Source organism: Arvicola amphibius, chromosome 18 (genome assembly GCF_903992535.2).
Source record: "Arvicola amphibius chromosome 18, mArvAmp1.2, whole genome shotgun sequence".
Classification (NCBI taxonomy): domain Eukaryota; kingdom Metazoa; phylum Chordata; class Mammalia; order Rodentia; family Cricetidae; genus Arvicola; species Arvicola amphibius.
The window spans coordinates 4,564,159-4,585,053 of NC_052064.1; the positions used below are offsets into that span (position 1 = coordinate 4,564,159).

The window sequence follows — 20,895 nt, forward strand, 5'->3', positions numbered from 1 at the left end:
CGGTAAAGGAAGCAGAATATTGGATAGTGAGTTATCATTACAGCCAAGTTAAAAACAAAGGGTATTTTCATGTGATTTTGTCCTAAAACTTATCTTGAAGAGTTCCCTGGGATAAAGCACAGAACCAGTGATGTGTGCTTCTTGGTGTCATGGGCTCATCTTGCATCTTCCCAGTGAAGTCCTTCCAGGTCTTCCCACGGCCTTGCAGTCTGTCTCTTCCTCGCTTCCTCCCTCTGGGGTGCAGTAGCTTGGGAGAGCAGAATGAAACTCAAGGGACAGCTTAGTAATGTCATTTTCTATATACTCAATAGTCACAGATACCATCTTGAGGAAGTAAATTGAACCTGCATGCGTCCATATTTACCCCCATAAATCTGAACTCATGAGAGCAGCTGTCTCCACATACTTCCAATAAAGAGAACCAGGGTTTCCAGAGTCCAAAAGTTAGAGGTATGAGCATTCCTGCACTTAAAAAAAAATGTTTCATGTTGATGTTAATAAATATATGCTGTTAGACATATTGTAGGTCACATTATAATTCTCATGCTGCTAGAATGAACCAGTTTAACTCAACTACTTGGGCAAAACCTCAGCTATCCAAATGATCAGAAATCTCAAAATATTTGGACTGGTGTTAAATCTGTTCATAGATTGTAATTTTCAGTTTTCATCTTAGTGATCATAATATGATTTCGAGGGACTCATTGCATAGATTTCAGGTTCTGAATTGACATATTTCCAAATATATATTCTTATAGTGAAAATAAAAACAAGATAAAATTTGGAAATGGTCTTTTCCACGATGATAAAAGAATCCATATTTTTCTGTTTTAACATCTGTGAGACGCATGATCGTACACGCTTCCATAGAGGCAGGTGAATCTATCCATCCACTTCAAAGGATTTTAGAAACAGGTGAAAAAAAATCCATAAGCATGAGCCTAGGATTTGGGCTGGGGTCCTTATAGCATCAACAGAAAGAACATAAAGATGAACGTTAAAATGCCATCGATAAATTTCAACTCTAATTCCCCATTTTCCCATCCAGAACAAGTGCCTCCCAGGACCAGTTTTCGAGTGGATTCCTCTGGCAAGTATTCAGAGTCCACAGCTCTGTGCGCACACACGTCCTCCACTCTGTGTAACCCGCCATTCTCCTGAGTGCTATCAACTTTTCACTGCGTAATGTCCAGTGCGGTAATTAATTCACCTACATCACATGTGTTCAAGGCAGAGGGCAAGCCTCATCATTGGGGGGTCTGGATGCTTACATACAAAAGACAAAGATGAGTGAATGTCCTTCATTACCAAGTTGCTAAAAAAGGATGCACTTAGAACCAACGGTCAAAGAAAACCGCCAGACTAGAGAGACCTGTGCTGTCTAGCACAGCAGCCACTAGGTACTAGCGTGCCATTTTATCAAATGTGTATGAAATCCACAGTGAATTTCAAAGGCTTAGGACAAGAATAAGTCTTTTAATTGCTTTATGTTAAGATGGTGCCTTAGTTAGGGTTTCTATTGCTGCAATGAAACACCATGACCAAAAAACAATTTTGGGTGAAAGGGGTTATTCAGCTTACATTTCCACATCAGAGTTCATCACTGAAGGAAGTCAGGACAGGAGCTCAAATGGGGCAGGATCCTGGAGGCAGGAGCTGATGCAGAGGCCAAGGAGAGGAGCTGTTTCTGGCTTGCTCCTTATGGCTTGCTCAGCCCACCTTCTTATAAACTCAGGACCACCAGCCCAGGAATGGCCCCACCCACCGTGGGCTGGGCCCTCCCCCATTGATCACTAATTGAGAAACCACCTTACAGCTGGATCTCAAGGAGGCATTTCCTCAGCTGAGGCTCCTTCCTCTCTGATGACTCCAGCTGCATCAAGTTGACACATACCAGCCAGGACAAATGGGATTTTGATAATTAAGTTAAAATATGTTATCAAAACTGGTATTATTTGTTAAACTTTTTAAAAAGTGGCTGCTTGGCAATATTAATAACTTCTGTAATTTACATTTTATTTAAATTGGATCTTGTTAAACCAGTAGTAGAAGGTAGACTCTCTCAAGAGGAAAGCTAAATATTTCAAAAAAAATCTTACTAAAGAATTTGCTAACATAGATTGAAATTATCTTGAACTTAATTAAATACCTATATTGATTTGGTTCCTTAAATAATTCCAATTACAAAATGCTATATTTTGATACTATTTTGAGTTAGGGTACAATATTATAGCTTCTAGTTTAAAAAAAACAAGTAAAATTATTAAGATATTTCTTAAGTTTTTATATTTATCATTTGCAAATAAGCTAAAATATATCACGTTGTAGACATGAATGAGGAGAACAGAGTCTTAGACTTCCTTTCCTCCTCCAGTTGCTCACAAAATGCTCTTAACAGCTGCTTAGCCGGGACAACTGGAGGCATTGCGGAAGGCTGTGTTTCTTAGTGCTATACTAGCTCCAGTCCAGGTGTGTGGCCTTCAGCGCGCATCCCTAGTGTGTTTCCATGACGACCTTGTTATCCCTCCCAGGGTGTCCCAACACCCCTTGGGGAATATGTGCGCTGGTGATCATTCATTTCCTAAGTTTCCATGTTGTTTCTTGAGTATGTACAAAACATGGAAGATACTACTTAGCATCCAAATAACGTCTAAAGTAATTGTTTAGCTAGGTCTGAAATCTTTAGTGTGGCTGTTCTTTCATTGGACTGAGACACTGGCTGTAAAATCCTTGTTATGTTTAAGAATGTCTTATGCGGCCGGGCGGTGGTAGCGCACGCCTTTAATCCCAGCACTCGGGAGGCAGAGGCAGGCGGATCTCTGAGTTCGAGGCCAGCCTGGTCTACAAGAGCTAGTTCCAGGACAGGCTCTAGAAACTACAGGGAAACCCTGTCTCGAAAAACCAAAAAAAAAAAAAAAAAAAAAAAAAAAAGAATGTCTTATGCTTAGTAATTATGGGTAAAAAAAATGAAATCAGGATTTAATGTATAATCTAAATCTCACTTAAACTATCCTCAGAAAACATGTTTCTTAAAAAATTTCAATCTCTAAATGTCCTTTATTCAGAAATCAAATAAGAGAAGAAAGGCTGCCCAATAGCCTAGGTTATCTTGATATTTGTAGAAAGCCACACTTTACATTTAAAATATAAAAAAATGAAAGTTTCAGTGTGAGTGCCTTATGCCAATGTACAACTCAATTTTTCAAGAAAGAACCAATCCAAATATTTTGTTAAGTGTACATATAAATTAACAAAAGTCATAGAAAATCAAGATTACATGCAATAAACACCTCTCTGGTAATTTTTCACACATGTTCATCAAATTATCAAATGTAGAACAGCCAGGCAACATGAGCCCCGCTGTGGAGTACCACAGAAACCACTTGCAAAGAAAACCTTGTCTTTAGAATTTTTTTAAGACTCCAGGACTATAAAGGTCAAACCAGAAGTAGTATCAGTGAGATACAGAAGTCAAGCAAATGAAAAAAGAAGAAAAGATCTACTCAGTGTGTTATTAAAGTGCTACAAGGACCTTAAAGACTTCAGTAATCAAACCAGACATGGTGGCACATAGCTTTAATCCCATCACCTAGGAAGCAGAGACAGGCAGATCTCTGTTAGTTCAAGGCCAGCCTAGTCTACGTAGTTAGTTCCAGGACAGCCAGGACCACGTTGAAAGGCCCTATCTCAACAAAGAGAGAGAGGTAGAAGGGGAGGGGAGTGGAAGGGAGGGGAGGGGGAAGGGGAGAAGAGGGGAGGGGAGGAGAAGGGAGGGGAGAGGAGGGGAGGGGAGGAGAGGAGAAAGGAGGGGAGGGGAGGAGAGGAGAAGGGAGGAGAGTGGAGGGGAGGAGAAGGGAGGGGAGGGGAGGGGAGAGGAGGGGAGGGGAGGAGAGGAGAGGAGGGGAGGGGAGGAGAAGGGAGGGGAGGAGAGGAGAGAGGAGGGGAGGGGAGGGGAGGAGAAGGGAGGGGAGGGGGGAGGGGAGGAGACAGGATGGGAGGGGAGGAGAGGAGAGAGGAGGGTAGGGGAGGAGAGGAGAGAGGAGAGGAGGGAAGGGGAGAGGGGAGGGGAGGGGAGGAGAAGGGAGGGGAGAGAAGGGGAGTGGAGGAGAGGAGGGGAGGAGGGGAGGGAAGGGGAGGGGGGAGAAGAGGAGAGGAGAGGGAGAGAAAAGAAAGGAAGGAAGAAACACAGTAATCAGAGAGCAAACCAGCCTGGCCAAGAATGAAGTCAAATGGAGCAAAGACGAGATCCCTGAGAAAGAGCAGATTTGATAGGGGGAAGGCGATCCTGAAGAAATCCAAGTAATTGGCAGGCTACCGAAGAAAAGCAGAGAGGAAATGGGTTCTACCACGGCCCCAGCATGCTGGGCTCCTGTCATGTCATCAACAGAATAAAGAGCAAGGTGAAGAAGAGAGATTCCTTTAGAGCCAAATAGATCAGTTACTTGTCTAGTAATGTTCAATTCCAGTGATCAAAACCAACCAATTCTTCTTTAACTCATTAAGCATCTAGAGTGCCTGAAAACCCAGAACCTGTGGGTAGATTTAATGCCCTTCATCAAGACCTCATTCCTTCCTCATTCTTCCCTAGATCTCTCTCCAAGAGAAAGTCAAACACAGCAACACTCTTTCGATAGGAAAACTAAACAAACAAAAGATCTTTTGCCAACTGTGATACGCCATACTACTTTTGTTTTAATTAGCACATAAAAGGAATTCAACTACCAAAATTTAATTGACATCTAATAACAAGCCATGTGCCAAATTAACCCATTAAAATGCTGTGCCCTGCAGCTTTGAAGACTGAACCCATTCACAAAATGAATCAGCTGTGCTCAGCCATGGAGCCTTCCTCCCAAATGCTGTGTTCAAAACCACGCTTTGCAAAAGCATCAGCTCTTCTAGCATGCCAAGTCTTCCAGGATCTTAATGCACACAGGAATCAGCCATTAAAATTCCACCATCCTTGATTATGAGGGAAGCTGTCCTGATAACAACCACTTACTGCTTTTTTCTTGGGAGACAGAGTCTCGCTATGTATTTCTGTCCTGTGACTTGAACTCACAGTGATCCACCTGCCTCTGCTTCCCAGGCGCTGGGATTAAAGCTTGCACCACCACCCCTGGATGCAGTTGCTATGTTTCGAATGTAAGCTTTTTCTAGTACTGGCGTGAGCCCAGGATAGACTGGGGCTTGTCCATTCAATTCCTCTCACTGGCTTGCCTCAAAGGTCATAGAGGATCCCATGAGAGAAGAATGTCAGGAAACGCTTTGTTTCTTAACACCTGCATCTCCCGGGACCCAGCTTCTAAGGAGACACAGCAGTGGCCATGGCTAGTCACTGAAGACAACCTCTGAAGAGCCCCCACAGTCCTCCTAAAAGGGCCAAGGGCAAAGAAGAAAATCAGCTAGGAAGCAGGAAAGAGAAGGCTGTCAGGGGCACGGTTGAGTGACGTTCTAGGTGACTCAGGACAGACCAGGTATCTGCCCGCCCCTTATCTAATAAGCTCCCGTATGCGTGGTTTCCGTCTAGACGCGCTGGAGGGTGGAGATGATTAACTCCAGTGGTAAAGGAGGAAGTGTTTGCCCCGAGATTACTTACATTAATAAGGGGAAAGATAAAGCATGATACAGTCATTGAGGCTGTCATCGGGTCAGGAAAGCAGCCAAGGGGAGGTCCTGGAAACACCAGCTCTTTCCTAACAAAAGGAGAAGGAAAAGAACAATGCATCCTATCTTTGTGCGAATAATCTTAGTTACTTTGTAAGGACTCGGAAAGGAACTTTCTAAAAGCTCATATTAAAAAAAAACACCACTTAAGACAATCTATCATTTAGACTATTTTCCAACTAATTGTGTCTCTAAAGCTTTTAGGCCCTGCAGCCTCTACGCTCAAAATTAACAAAGAAATTAGTAAGTCACATCTGCCGGCATACGTCTCTGGTGACCCTTCTCTGTCCCTCTCTTATTTGGGTGCCGCGTTGTTCACATCTGCCTAGAAGAACCTAGAAGGGTGAACAGTGCACAGTTGGGCCCCCTACCCTATGTCTGAATAGCAGATGAGCGCAAGAGTCAGAGCTCAGAGGGATGAGCAAGGCCTCAGCAGCTAAGACGCTTGCAGTGCAGGGGGCCTGGGCATTATTCCCAGCACCGGCGTCAGGTGGCTCAGTCGGCAACCCTAGCTCTGGGGCTACGGCACCATGTCTGGGCCTCTGCGGGCAGTAGTGTGCAAACACAAACACAGTTATTTTTTTTTCAGTCACGGGCTTACAATTGTCAGGTGAAAGTCCATCAGAAAATAAAAGAAGGGTTGCCTGCCTTGTTCACATCTCTGTTTGACAGAATTAAATAAATTAATCGATGAAATCTAGGAAATTTTTTCCACTTTAAAAAAAAAAAACGGAGAGTCATTCTTTAATGAAAAGCTTTTGTGTGGAACAGCAATACTCTCTGACGTAAACCAGACTCCGTGAGCCTTGACACGGCTCTGAACTCCACTGTGGGGATTGCCATCACTTCGGTCATTTCTCCTAGGGGAAACCTCTTACCATGTAAAATGGAGCATACGATAAAACCCTTTCTGAGTTCCTCTGGCACGTCTGCACAGGTACCCAAATCACTAAAGGAGCAATTGTCCGCTTGTGGGCATGCACCAGTCATGCTAGAGGGAGGAGAATTAAGCCAAAAGTTCTGTCTCTTTAAATATGAAACACAGTCACCTTCTTTTATGATCTCCTGCATTCCTGGAGAGGAGATTGGCATGACTAGAATGCCCTAGCCAGCTTGTGGAGGTTGGGCTGAGACGGGACACTAGCTGTCACCTCCCATAGCCCCTTGCATTTCTCCATCCCCAGGAAAAACACTGCTATAGTTTTATAGGCTTGTCCTACCTGCCTCCGGATGCCCGCAGGCTTAAAAACCATCATGTCCTATATAGTGTTGAGCAAAGTCTTCATCATTTCTTTACCACCTAATTAACTAATGATTAAATGCTTCTAAGGTTTCCCATTGTTAAACCATGAATGACTGTAAAGTTTATACAGGATGACTCACGGAGGTCTGATGGCTACTCCTCTAGCGTGTATTAGTGTTGAACGAGAGACTTTGGCTGTGCATTTGATTATGAGAGGCACAGATACCTGTGCACCTTGCACAGCGTACACATGTGTAACGTCTTTGAATCAGGGCAGCTCTCCTCAGAAAGCACAGAAACTACCATTTGCCCACACGTCAGAAGTCTTGCCCTTCATTTATCAGGTGGTTAAGTACAAAGCCGAGCCTAGACCGGCTGGATTCGGTGGGCTGTGCACATTCCTTTACATATGAGCCCAGGAGAGATTCATAGGCTATCGGTCAGTGAGCCCATGTCGACTGTAACTTATATTCTATATCTAAGTGGTTCAGTGTTTGTGAGATGTTGCCTTTGGTCCCACAGGGATTCTCCTCTGAAATCTCATCCTAATCTCTAAAACTGTCCTGTTTTAAGCAAGAGGAATTTTATCAAATGTCTGCCCCTACTGCTGCCTTTAAACCACTAAAGCCAGAAACTGATAAATATTTCCTAAGCCAAAGATAGCTTAATAAATATTCCTACATGCCAAGAGGGGCATGAAAACCCAGAATCCCATCAAAATTAACATGCTTCCCCCAAAGAAAGCACAAAAGGAGGCTTGTGACATTCTCCTTGAATAGTCAAAATATTTCCCATTGTTTCAGCTTATTCTAGACATGAAATAAATGCCATTCAAGAGTTTTACATCTCTCTTAAAAGTCCAGTCTTGTTCTTTTGGCCCAACTTTAGATAGATATCCCTTCTCTACTTTTAAGATGTTAATGAAATCAATAGTCCATAATAAAGTCCACATTCTAAAATACCTGGCGGCGAAATTCTTCTCAGGCTTGGGTTGAGTTCTGCCTGTACCTTAAGGAAAGACTAAAGGAGTATACTCAAAAAGATGAATTATACCCTACACACACATGCACATAAACACACATATACATGCACACACATATACATACAAACACACATATACATAAACACACATACATACACACATATATATGCACACACATACACACATGTACACACATACACATAAACACATATTCACACATACATATATGCACACACATATACACACAAACACATACATACACATAAACACACACACAGCAGCAGCAGCAGCAGCCAACACTGGATGCATCTAATTTTAAACAGATGGGAGTAATCTACTAGGCAGTACTGAAACAGACACTTGCAGGTTTTGCCATCTGCTCTCTTGCTCCTCTCTGAGGTAGTCAGAGCAAGCATCTTCAAAGTCAAAGACAAGCATCTTAAAGGCAATCCAAAAACTCTCAGGAAGTTTTAAAAATTATAGAACCATCAACTCTTTTCACTCCGAGCCTCACGTGTTCCCTCTACCTGCGGATGATGCTCTGGCAAGGCCCTCGGAAGCTCACCGCCGTCCTTGGGCTACATACACTTAGGGTGCCTACTTCTTTGCCACCATGTATTTTCTATCCTCTGTGCCTTTCATCGACTAACAGCACTCTCATTAACCCACATCCACAAAATTAACTTACCATCGGTGTGTTCTGGTCCTCGGGAGGTGGGGAGGAGGCAGTACTCGTGACTCAATGGCATTTCCTTTATGCCAGGCCCAGATTATAAGGAACTTGATGTCCACCTTCGAAGGATGGAGTCTGGATTTGGCTTCAGAATCCTCGGGGGAGATGAACCTGGACAGCCTGTAAGTTGAATCCACATTATTTCCACACGTGACTGTTTTGTGCATAAATACCAGGGAGAGCATCATTCAGGGTACCAAGAGGGAAATGTTTAGAAGGCAGCGAAGACTGCAGTCAGTTCTCTCTCTTCTAGTTCTCTTAGCACTACCTCACAAAATTCAAGCATCTCCACGGCCATTATCCCCCATAAATCCCACCGGAAATGACACTACTGTCTCTAAGAATGGGCTGGTTCTTCCTGAGAAGTTCGATTAGTTAATGGTTCTGGGACATGGGATTCTCTAAGAGGCAGTCATAAAATATGACAGAAGAGGTTGCTGAAAAAAAAACACAGAATCATATATCCTTGTAACAAAAACAACGATGGACAGAAAACACAGGGGTAAATAGAAGTAAAGTCAAATTCTTTGCTAAAAAAAAAAAATCTGAGCCAAACTAAATTAAGACATTATGAAAAGAATATTTTCATGAAGTCAGCAGCAGTTGAAAGAACACTAAGGAATTGAGAATGATTCTGTAGTAATTTTTATATTAATATGCACATATGGCCATATGGATATACATATTCAAAATGAAAGCATAAACTAACAATAATCATTGATATACAGAAAACATAGTGAACTTAGAATTATGAGCTCATATTAAAATATCCTCCTGAAACACTCACTGTAGAGATATATCTGAGACGGTGCTCAAGGAAGCAAAGGCGAGTGTCAATACATTCTATCCTAGCTCACCTGAGACACCAAACTGTAAGCTGCAGTTTGCTCCTCTGCCAGAATTACCATACCCTAGAATGGCTTTAAGGAGTAGAGACGACGTAAGTTAAACCTCTTGGTGCCTGGACCATAACAAGTTCTAAATCAATATCTATGATCATCAGCCTTGTCTGCCATCATATTAGTAGATTGTTTTCCAAAAGAAACATAAAATTTATCAGCAGAAATTTCCAAAAGAAGTAAACACCAGTCTAACACAAGAAAGGAACCTATAATAGTTAAAACTGTGCACAGGTAGGTGGCCTTTGTATAGCATGAGCTCCTTCACTCTGGAGACATCCAAGCAGAGTCAGTCATTGAGTCATCTGAAAAGACCTGGGAGACGCTTCCTCTGCCCCACAAGAGGGTCTCCACTAGGCAATGTGAGCTCTTACTGCAGGAAACTCCGCGCGCGGGGGTGGAGAGGGGGAGGGTTCCTAATTTCCAGGAACAAAATGAGCAACAACCACCCAGCGCGTCCTAAGTTTCCAGCTGCCAAGGAAGTTACAAAGACACACTGGCCAGGGATTGGTCCCGTTTTCCCTTAGTGTCTCAGAAAGGGAGAGGATGCTGGGACAGCACAGGCCCCCAGGAACCTCAGCCTACGGAAGGGACTCAGTTATCCCGCGACTCAGTTAAGAACAGCATATTTATCGGCTCCCCTTCACAGTCGCAACCTCCCCCCTTGTCACCTGGTTCTGAGAGCCTCAGTCACCTGACCAGTCCTCCAGGCCCTCCCCGTCAACAGCTCATCTCCTGTGCAAATGAGTAAGAGGCCCAGGAGCTTCTTCATCCAGGTAAATGTTGACGAAGGTGTTGATTAGCCCTTCAGGATCCTGGCCCTCACAGGACTGCCCGGCTTAGCCTCCTTCAGAATTGCTCAGACAGACTCCCGCATTCGCACATTTGGGTTGGTCAGGAAGAATTTCTGTTCATCATCTTCTCCTGTCATTTCTTATTCCATAAATGAAAGCTGTGTCATTTACCAGAGTGACCCGAAACTGTGCTTAAAGTCATCCCCTCAGGACTCCTGACACCAACTGAAGTGAGCTTGCTAACCTACAAAGTAAAGAGAAGAGCCTTTCCTGACTGTCTGCATGTTAGACCCCGCAGTAGATATGGATGTCCCTAACAGGACAGTTTCACAGCATACAGGGCAAGTTTTGCCTAAGTCCAGTGTGTGTGCACACACAGGGCACATGAAGTAGCTAGATTACTTGTAGATAACCATAGAAGATGAAGGTTCACTGTGTGCACACACAGGGCACATGAAGTAGCTCAATTACTTGTAGATAACCATAGAAGATGAAGGTTCACTGTGTGCTCGTCTCTGGCTCGGGGAAGCTTTCCAAGATAGATGGAGTCTCAACTCCCCATGCCCCACAACTATAGAAATGCCTGAGCAAGCCCCCATTGTGGGTTTTATACTCTGAAATAACCAGGACTCTCCAGGCTAAAGCATATTCTGTCTGTAGGGGCCAGGTGAACATAGCCGAGGCTATCCTAACCAGTCTTCCTTTGTCAGGATGTTTTACTCTCAGAACATTCAAGTTTTTCTTAAGAACTACAAACAAGAGAGTGGGGTGGCTGTGTCCATCTGGAGCCACTAGAGAACAGCCCTGTATATCCACAGCCCTCCCTCAGCTTAGGGAATTCACTAAGACAGCAAGAACTCAAAAACGCGTCACGGTTATAGTTTGCTTATAGTGAAAGAATAGGCATGAGAACCCTGCGAAAGAAAAGATATGCCTACGACCACATCGGGAAAACTCAAATGAAAAGCCCCCATATTCCACAGGCATTTTGCCAATCAGGATGGTAAGCCAAACTTTGGGGAGAAGCATTTTTAACTAAGGTTTCATACACAGACATGAGTAACTGAATCATCAACTTCACGGTCAAATTTCATCTCCAGTGCTCTCTTTTTGCCATAAGTCAGACTAAAATCACAGACCTCAAAGGCCCAGCCCTGTGTTTACCAGCTTCCTAAGATTGTGCGTGTGTCTGGTCAACCCCAAGTCATCTCTCCATTATAAACCATGTCAGCTTTGTCCAAGGAACTCACCACGATCAATAATGAGATCCCATTTTGAACAATAATGAGAGCCATTACCTCTCATGAACCAGAGACTGTAACCAGGCCTCTCTTTGGACCAAAGTAAAATTATTTAATACAAAACCATAGTCTTAAAGATATCAAATAAACGAACTCACAATAAAACACCACTATCTGTTAATTCACAGCTTTCTCTGCAGTCGTGGGCTCCGAGACACATGGCAGAGCCTGTAACAGCAAACCCAGACAGAACCCACCATGCTCAGGCTGACATACCCATCTCAGGAGTGTGCTCCGAGCAGATGTGTACTCTGTTCCAGAACACACTGACTGAAATGCCTTTGTTTATCATACAAATCATGAGCTTACTCTTTTTTTATTCTTTGCAGTCACCATAGAGACTGTCGAAGATTATCATTGCAGGGTATTGAGGAACGTTTTCAGATAGTGTCGGTCACACCTTGGATGAGCCTCGGTGGCTATGGCACCACCACTATGTCAAGCTCCATGAGCTTCTTGAAGACAGGGACTAAGATTTGATGAGGATTTTGTCTTCCAGCCTAACACAGATCCTGGTACAACATATATGTGCCAAATGGAACTGAATAGAATACTTAGCCTCAAAAAAAAAAAAAAAAAAACTGAGTGTTTCAGAGTGAGTGCTGGTCTCCAGCTCATACCGAGGCCTCTAGGAAATGGAAGTGAGCTCCTCCTAGGAGCACAGATGCCCTTCCAGCAGCCCCTGCGGCATGCTCTTGCCCCCTTGAGATTTTTACACTGTTAACTACTGATTCACTTTTTCCCCCACGTGATTTCCATTTTCTCTTGAAAAGCAAAGCAAATCGAATGGCATTTCCATTATGATGACTGGCTCAAACCAGTTAAGACCAAGCATGACCATAGTTTCTAAAATTCCCTTGATGCTTCTATTACTCATTTACTCAGCTACCTTCGAGACTGCCACCCAAAACAGTTGGATCGAAAGAATTTAGGAGGGTGAATACTTTAGAACAAAGGAGCCTCCAACGTGAGCCAAATCATGGTTGATACCAGCCCTAAACACTGACAAGATTGTCATTTCAATTCAACAGAACCTATAGGTCCTTTCTCCTTCGTATAAATACACAAATATTAAGCTACAAAATGAACATAAAGCAAAAAGACAGTGTTCCAATTGTCTCATGGTATGGATTTTGGTATTTGCTGAACCCCTAGGCTCATGACTGGGCAATACAACAACACCCCAGTTAGTAAACATCACCCTGAGACAGCTTCTTCTCCAGAGGTAGACAGGCTTGCCCAAATCATGGACCATGTGTAGACTTGGCTAGCTCGAGAAGGGAGATGTCCTTCTAGAGCAGTGGTTGAGACCCCTTTGGTGGTCAAATATCCGATATCCTGCATATACAATATTTATATTATGATTCATAACTGTAGTAAAATTACAGTTATGAAGTAATAACAAAATAATTTTACGGTCGGGAGTCACCACAGCATTAGGAACTGTAGTAAAGGGTCATAGCATTAAAAAAGTTGAGAACCAATGCTCTAGACTTAATCCAACATAAAGGCAATAAAACTGACTAGCAGAACGGAACATATTCTACACTAAATCAAGATCCAGTGTGTATGTGCACAGCCCCCACTTGGGCTTTCGTACACAGGTGCCCACACTCCCAGCCCTTCTGAACACAGTTCTTGAATTCCCAAACCCTCCCTCCCCTGCAGCATAGCAGCGAGGCATCGAGTATTTATGATAAGCCTCAGATTACCAAGATTTACCCCGGTTATTCCTTCATTTAAAATGGCTGAAAACATACTCCCGCTGTGCCTTCCAGTTGCTGACACTCCAGCAATAATGTAGAAACCTAGCTCATCTTAACGCAGGCAACGCTACAAAGTGAATCTTCCACACCAGAACACCAGAACACCACCTCCCTTCAGCCCGGCCTTCCTGCTTCCCTCCATGCTGAGCTTGGAAACAACATACAGACCCAGCCCCCTGCCTCATTTAATTGCTGCTGGGCTACAGAGGTTGAGGCAGGTAAGGCGATGTGTTCATCTGTGTTCATCGGCCACAGATCTAACAGATCACAGCCAGCAGGGCTCCGCCTCCGTAGACACGAAATGCTATTGACACCCTGGGGTTCACATTGAACATGACAGCTAGGCTTCCGCAAACAGTAAACAGCAGGGCTCACGTTCAAGCAAAATGTCCAGGCCCCTTTTTTTCCTTAAAAGAAGAGAAAGAGGGCTACTTTTCACAGACAAGTAACAATAGAAATAGAAAGAAATGAAAAATTGCCCGAGAGGAACAAAAATGAGATCTCCTGCCGGGAGCTGAAAAGCAATGAAAAGGCATCAGAATGGAAAGATCTAGAAAATATCACAGTGGAACAAGGCCCGTGTGGCATCAAACCTCCCAAAATATAGATGCGGGCAGACTTGTTCCTCAGACTGAAGGCGGATCAAACTCCTGGAGTTCTTTGGAAGGACAGGACCTGAAGTGTCTGCCACCGTGACAGCTTGGGGACTGTGTTACTGCACAGATCCGCTGGGTTGTGCTGACTCGGGACAGTCTGTGCAGGAGTCTCAGAATGATTTAAAGGCCTGTAGAGGTCATTTGTGATTTGGTTTTGTTTGGTCTTGTTTTCCTTTTAGCATTATCTTTTCCCCTCCTCCTGGTGTGTCAGCCACTCGAATATAAATTCCTGTCCCGCAGCACCCACTGTTTCGGTCTGCGCCCTCAAAGCTTGAGATAAAGTCGGGTTGTGAAGTTACTTTGTTTCTGGGGAGATCATTTTTTACTTAGAATTTAGCATACGAGTACTATATTTATAACATCTTGGCGTCCCCTCCTTTCCTCCGATTCCTCCCTTGCCATGCCCACAATCCCTCTAAACTTTGTGGCCTCTCTTATCATTATGATTGTTAGGTAAACACATTCATAAATACAGCCAGCTGAGTCCATTTGATGTGGCTCACATGTGTATGATTTTAGGGCTGAGTTCTTGGTAGTAGAGAGAAAATATAACGGAAAAGACCCAGGGCATGAACTCTCATACGGGCACAGTTTTCTGCCTGTTTTCCCACTAAGTCTTTCATTTTGGGCCAGAACAAGAGAACTATGTTAGAATGTTCCTCAAGAGCATGGAGAAGAGAAATCTGAAGAGTCAGTCTGAGGCTGGAGGGTGAGTTGTGGCTGGAGGGATAATGACAGGCAGAGGCTGCATTGCCTAGGCTGGCTTGTCAGCCAGCATGGCTGCCAGTGGGCAGCAAGGTCAGAAGGGAGATGGGACTTGATGCATAAGGGAACCTAGACCAGCAAGGTTCAGGATGCCTGGAAAGTGATCCGTGCAATGGGCCAAGCAAGGACAGCTTGGGATGTGACTGGTACGAGCATAGGTCCTGGGCCATTGAACCAAATGAAAACGCTCAGTATCTCAGGCGCTTACTACACATTCAAAATCTCACACTCAGGTAGAATGTGGTAGCCATGCCTTTACAGAAGAAGGCAGAGACAGGCATATCTCTGTGAGTTCAGAGACAGTTTGGTCTATATAGAGAATTACACACAAGCCAGGGCTCCATAGTGAGATCATACCCCAAAGGACACAACCTCATACCCCATCTCTGTCCTGTAGAATGTAGAAGAGTTTGAAAACTCTCAGGTGATACCTATACACCCTGGTGGACAACTGTCTGAAAGGGTCAGGTGTCCTGAGACATGGTCTATCACACATGCACTGGGAACAGCTGTCTGAGAGGGTCAGGTGTCCTGAGACATGGTCTATCACACATGCACTGGGAACAGCTGTCTAAGAGGGTCAGGTGTCCTAGACATAGTCTATCACACACGCTCTCTGGGAACAGCTGTCTGAGAGGGTCAGGTGTCCTGAGACATGGTCTATCACACATGCACTGGGAACAGCTGTCTGAGAGGGTCAGGTGTCCTGAGACATGGTCTATCACACATGCACTGGGAACAGCTGTCTGAGAGGGTCAGGTGTCCTGAGACATGGTCTATCACACATGCACTGGGAACAGCTGTCTGAGAGGGTCAGGTGTCCTGAGACATGGTCTATCACACACGCACTAGGAAGCCAACAAGAGTTACAGTAAAGAGGGAGCCATGCAGTCCAATGCCTGCAGCTATCATGGTGGACGAGAAGAATGAATACAATCAAAATACATGGCATGAGATTCTCACAGAATTAACAAACACTAGGAAAATATGTTCAGCACACTTCATTACTATTTGGCACTTCCTTTTCAAGGTGTCAGCTCTTCAAGGATGCCCACTTCAGCCAACCACAACATTGCCTTAGCCACATGGTTGGCACCCTTGCACACCTGTTCTTTTTCCCATTGTACACATCTCCTAACATACTATTTAGGTTGCTTTGTTTCACACTTTTATGCGCCACAAGAATGGTGGCTCTGTAAGGTGGGGATGGTTATTATTGTAACTGTAGAATCCTGGCATTTCTACAGTATCCCCGCACTCCTCAGTGAATATTTGTCAAAATGCATGAATGAGGAGGATGCTATTATCGGGGCAATTTGACAAGAAAGCAATGTTTTTCAGGGAACTCCTGTTAATGAGGGACATCAAACAGCAACAGAAAATGTAGCATCAATAGTATTGTACATTCCTGCATTTTTCCCAGCACAGGAAGGGACCAGGAATTTCAGTGTGTAACTATGTTTGTGTAAGGCCCTGTTGTAACGCTATAAACTTCCATCGGTTAGAAGCAGACTTTTGCCTCAGAGTTGGTAATTATCCAGCCGAAAAGTTCATAACCTGTTTTCTTTATCACTGGTCATCAACGTTCCTGCTTCCTGATACAGGAAACCTAAAGATTGAAGCATTTTCTTTGGGCAAATCCTACTAAATAGAGCTTTCACAAGGCAGAGGAGAAACAAATACATATTTTATCTGACTTTTGCACAAAGCACTTAAAAAAACCTTTGAAGCATTCCATAGTGGGCTGAGCCCTTTGAAGCACAGACTGGAATATCTTTAGGAAGAAATTCAATAAAGGGAAATAGATTGTCAGAAGTGTACCCAACTTCCAGACTATGGCAAGTAGGTGCAGCAGGTCAGAGCAAAAGAATAAGACTGCGCAGGTAATTTAAGGCAGGCGGTGCAAAGCCTTCCCTGTGATAGCGAAAGTGAACGGCTGGGCAGAACAGTGCAAGCAATTCGTCATGGAAGCGATGCTGTTTCTCACCCCAGTCCCCTCCAGGAATAGACGACCACGCAATACTGTAGGCAACGGTCACTGTGTATGCAGCGTGGGACGCTGTGGAATGCTTCAAACGGTGATGCTGTCCAGACCTGAAAGTCTGGACATTCAGATCCAGCTGCCATGCTCACAGACATGAGACATCGGGCTATTCTACGAGCTAGCTCGCATCCACAGATCTGCGACTTGAAAGAAATTACCATGCCCAAAAGAAATCAATTCTTGAGCAAAAGATCGCTTTAAAGGGTTTAAAGCCTGGAGTGGGGCCTCTGTAACATTGTTAGGCTGTGAAACCACTGCCTTCAGGAACCACGCAGCTCAGCCGCCAACAAAAGAAAAACAAGACTTGTTGTGCATGACTTGGAGAAGCTTTGTGTAGGTAAAGCAGCAAAACTAAAATATTAAGTACCGTTTTCTTTCCTCTGAGAAAGAAAAAAAAAGGGGCCTTGCTTATAGACACTAAATCAAGAGATTCCCATTGGGTTCCTGAAAGCCATATATCCTGCCTTTCATCGTGGTCGTAGTTTGGGGTATTCCTAATGATAGCTTGAGTTCTGGAAGACACACCTGCTCTCTTTCCGGAACGGTGCCGATGTATCCACCACAGAAGCGTTTAAGGGTGCATGGAGCTGGGATTTGTGCGTGTGCGTGTGCGTGTGCGTGCGTGCGTGCGTGCGTGCGTGCGCAGAGGAAGACAGTGTTCTAAGGAAACCCTCAGTGGACAAAACAAGAATTTGGAGAAGGTTCAGCTGCGACTATTTGAGTAAGCCAACGAGCCAGGGGGGAAAAGTGTTTCGGTTTTTTTTTTTTTTTTGCATTACTTCTCCAGTGTCTCAAAGCAAACAGCAAGGAAAAAAATGGAGACTTTGTCAAAGTTTAATGGTGAGCAGCAAGTGGTTCCCCTGACATTAATGCAGTACAATGTCATGTAAAGGTTAAAAGCTCCACACACGTTTTCTCGTTAGCTCCTCCCAGAAATCCTATGAACTAGCCGTATTATCACGCCGTTTTGTAAGTGAAGAAAGGGAGGTTTGCAAAGCTTAAGAAACGGTGTTTAAGGCTACACAGTTAGGAACTGGACCCAGGACCCTGACACAGTATCTCAGTGCGGAGGTTGTGTGTGACAGCCACCAGCTTAGGGTACTTTGAGTGGGAACTCCCCTGGAGGGTGACAGCTTCTGAGGCAGTCAGCAAGGGTCCTCTCTGGGACACTTTACGGAAACCAGCAGTAAGTCCGAGGGACTTATTTTTCCGTAAGTGGTAGACAATGGGAACGAGTACCTGGAAGGACGTCCGGCCTTCCCGCCTCTCTGCGTCCGCTTCTCCAGTGCATGCCCCTGTATACGTGAATGCTCTCTCCTCGCTTCTCTAGATTTTGATCGGAGCCGTCATCGCCATGGGCTCAGCCGACAGAGATGGCCGTCTACACCCAGGGGATGAGCTTGTCTACGTGGATGGGATCCCCGTGGCTGGCAAGACCCACCGCTATGTCATCGACCTCATGCACCACGCAGCCCGCAATGGGCAGGTTAACCTCACTGTGAGAAGAAAGGTGCCCTGTGGAGGTGTGTACTGTGGAGGGGGGCAGTGAGGGGAGCTCTGTGGAGGTGTGTACTGTGGGGGGCAGTGAGGGGAGCTCTGTGGAGGTGTGTACTGTGGAGGGGGGCAGTGAGGGGAGCTCTGTGGAGGTGTGTACTGTGGAGGAGGCAGTGAGGGGAGCTCTGTGGAGGTGTGTACTGTGGGGGGCAATGAGGGGAGCTCTGTGGAGGTTTGTACTGTGCACTGTGGAGGTGTATACTGAAGGGGACAGCAGGGGAGCTCTGTGGCGGTGTTTACTGTGGAGGTGTTCACTGTGGAGGTGTGCACTGTGGAGGTGTGTACTGTAGGGGCTGCAGGGGTGCTCTGTGGAGGTGTGTACTGTGGAGGTGAGTACTGCGGGGGTCAGCAGGCAAGCTCTGTGGAGGTGTGTACTGTGGAGGTGTGTACTGTGGAGGTGTGTACTGCGGGGGCAGCGAGGGGTGCTCTGTGGAGGTGTGTATTGTGGAGGTGTGTACTGTGGAAGTGTATACTGCAGGGGGAAGCAAGGGAAGCCCTGTGGAGGTGTGTACTGCGGGGGAGGCAGTGTGATGCTCTAGGGAGATAAGTGGGGACCCAGAAACAAACCTCAAATTGGTTTCTGTGTTCTATAGGGAAAGAAACAAGCTAGATGTTCTACAAGTAACTGTTTTCCAAAGCGCAGCTTTCAACCGCGCTAATCCAGGCTTTGAGGCGTACATTCCAAATGAAGTCATTAAAATTTCCCTGAGAAGCCTGGGGCTGGTTCACTCATGTCTGCTCCGTGCTCTTCGGTACAGGCTTGTTATGAGGAAAACATTATAATAATGGAAAATGGTTCTCATTGTGTTTACAAACAAAAAAATCTACATCGTTTTTATACCATAATAAGGAAACCAAGATGGAAAATGAGCTTTCATTGTAGCTCCTGATAAAAGGCAACAACACACCTACCAGCCTATACGGGATCGACAGCTCTCACGCTGAGAAAACACAATTCACATAACTCTAAGCTTATGAAACAGATAAATTAGAAGTAATTATTCCCTTTACAGCTATTTCCTTGGCTTCAAAAAGAACCCACTGAAGACATATACTTAAAAGTCAGCTCCTATATTCATAATGTTTTCTCATTTGCTTCTCTTCATTATCAAGTCCCAGGGGAGAGTTCTTTTCCCAGGGGGGCATGTCAACTGCCATCTCCATCCTGGGCTCACAGCCTCAACACTGAATGATGTTGGCATTACAAATTTTTCCCTAAGACCTGACCAGACTTTGTCTGGTGAATCCCAGAAGCCGAAATCCCAGCCATGGCCCCTCCCTCTCTGTCCCAGAAGCCCACTGGCCTATAACTTCTCAGCCCCCTAAATTCCCTCCTACAGACTCGATTCTAAAATTAGGATTGCATCACAAATAAGGAAACTAAGGACCAAGAAATAATAGATTGCCTAAGAGTCCACAGTCAGTATCGATGCCAAGGCAGACTTATCTCTGGTGTCTGTCTTCATTGTTAAGCAATTATAACTCCAAATTCCACTTTAAGAAACTATGCCCCCTCCCAGAGACAAACCAAAGACAGGTCATTGATGGCTGTCACTCCCTAATCCTTCCATATGTGTTCGCATCTAACACCAGGATTTTTTAAAGGCCACCTGCTCATCACAGTCTGCAGGTGAATACAAAGCATTAAGGTGTAATACTTGGACTAAATATCTTGTTCTCTTTGGGTCCTGTAGAAGCTAGCCTTTGCTCAGGGCAGCCATTTCTGAAAGCAAGCCAGATGACTCCACAGACTTCGCCAGCAGAGACCACGATAGATCTCACACTGGATGGAGGTTTTGCTACAAGGTGCCATTTGTCTCCCAAATTCATGGCATACCACTTGACCCGGAGAAATAAAACACTTTGAATTATGCCTTCTTGAGCGAGTGGCCAGGAGGGAGACAGTGCTTGCTTGGTTAACATCTAACGGCCTCTCTTCCCTACAGAGTGATTTAAAAAAAAAAAAAACCAAAATGTTTGCTGTGTTATACATGCTGCAACCTGAAGATAAATTTAAAAGATAACTGATTCATACGGAAATATACTGCAAAGTAAAAATCCAGTATACCGACATCATTTCATGCTCTCCTTGCCACCGGCTGATTATTGCAAATTAAATTTTGTTCTAATCAACCCAAGCTGTTGGAGTAAAGGCCGAATGTTGCACAAAGATAGTCCTGCCATTTGTAGGTCGCGTGACTTCTGTAACATTCTCTTTGCTGTAGTTCTGGCCAGCTTCTCTCTGCTAGGCTTCCGAGAGCGTTTGGAGTACATTTAATTCTTGATAGCCTTCCGCTCCACATTGCTCGCACTGTGAGAGATCCCACGTTCATCCAGACTCCTTAGAAGCACCATCGGCACTGGAAATTATTAAAGTCAAGATAGGGGATGCTTTGAGAGTTTTGTTTTTTTTTTTAAAAAAAAAATGCCTATAAACAAGGTAGAAGAAATCTACCAGGCATAGGAAAGCAAACTTCCTAATTTCTTCAAA

The 20,895-nt window shown here is 44.6% G+C and overlaps 1 protein-coding gene across 2 annotated transcripts in view; it reads left to right on the top strand.

Moving 5' to 3' along the window:
- Magi2 (membrane associated guanylate kinase, WW and PDZ domain containing 2) overlaps positions 1–20,895 on the top strand; it is a 1,324,802-nt gene that overhangs the window by 1,166,646 nt on the left and 137,261 nt on the right. Inside the window, exons 13-15 of one of the 2 annotated variants that reach the window (XM_038315349.1) lie at positions 1,049–1,090; positions 8,656–8,747; positions 18,181–18,373. In XM_038315349.1, coding sequence (XP_038171277.1) covers positions 1,049–1,090; positions 8,656–8,747; positions 18,181–18,373 — 327 coding nt within the window. The remainder of the gene's footprint in view (positions 1–1,048; positions 1,091–8,655; positions 8,748–18,180; positions 18,374–20,895) is intronic. The other variant, XM_038315350.1, reaches the window with a different exon arrangement.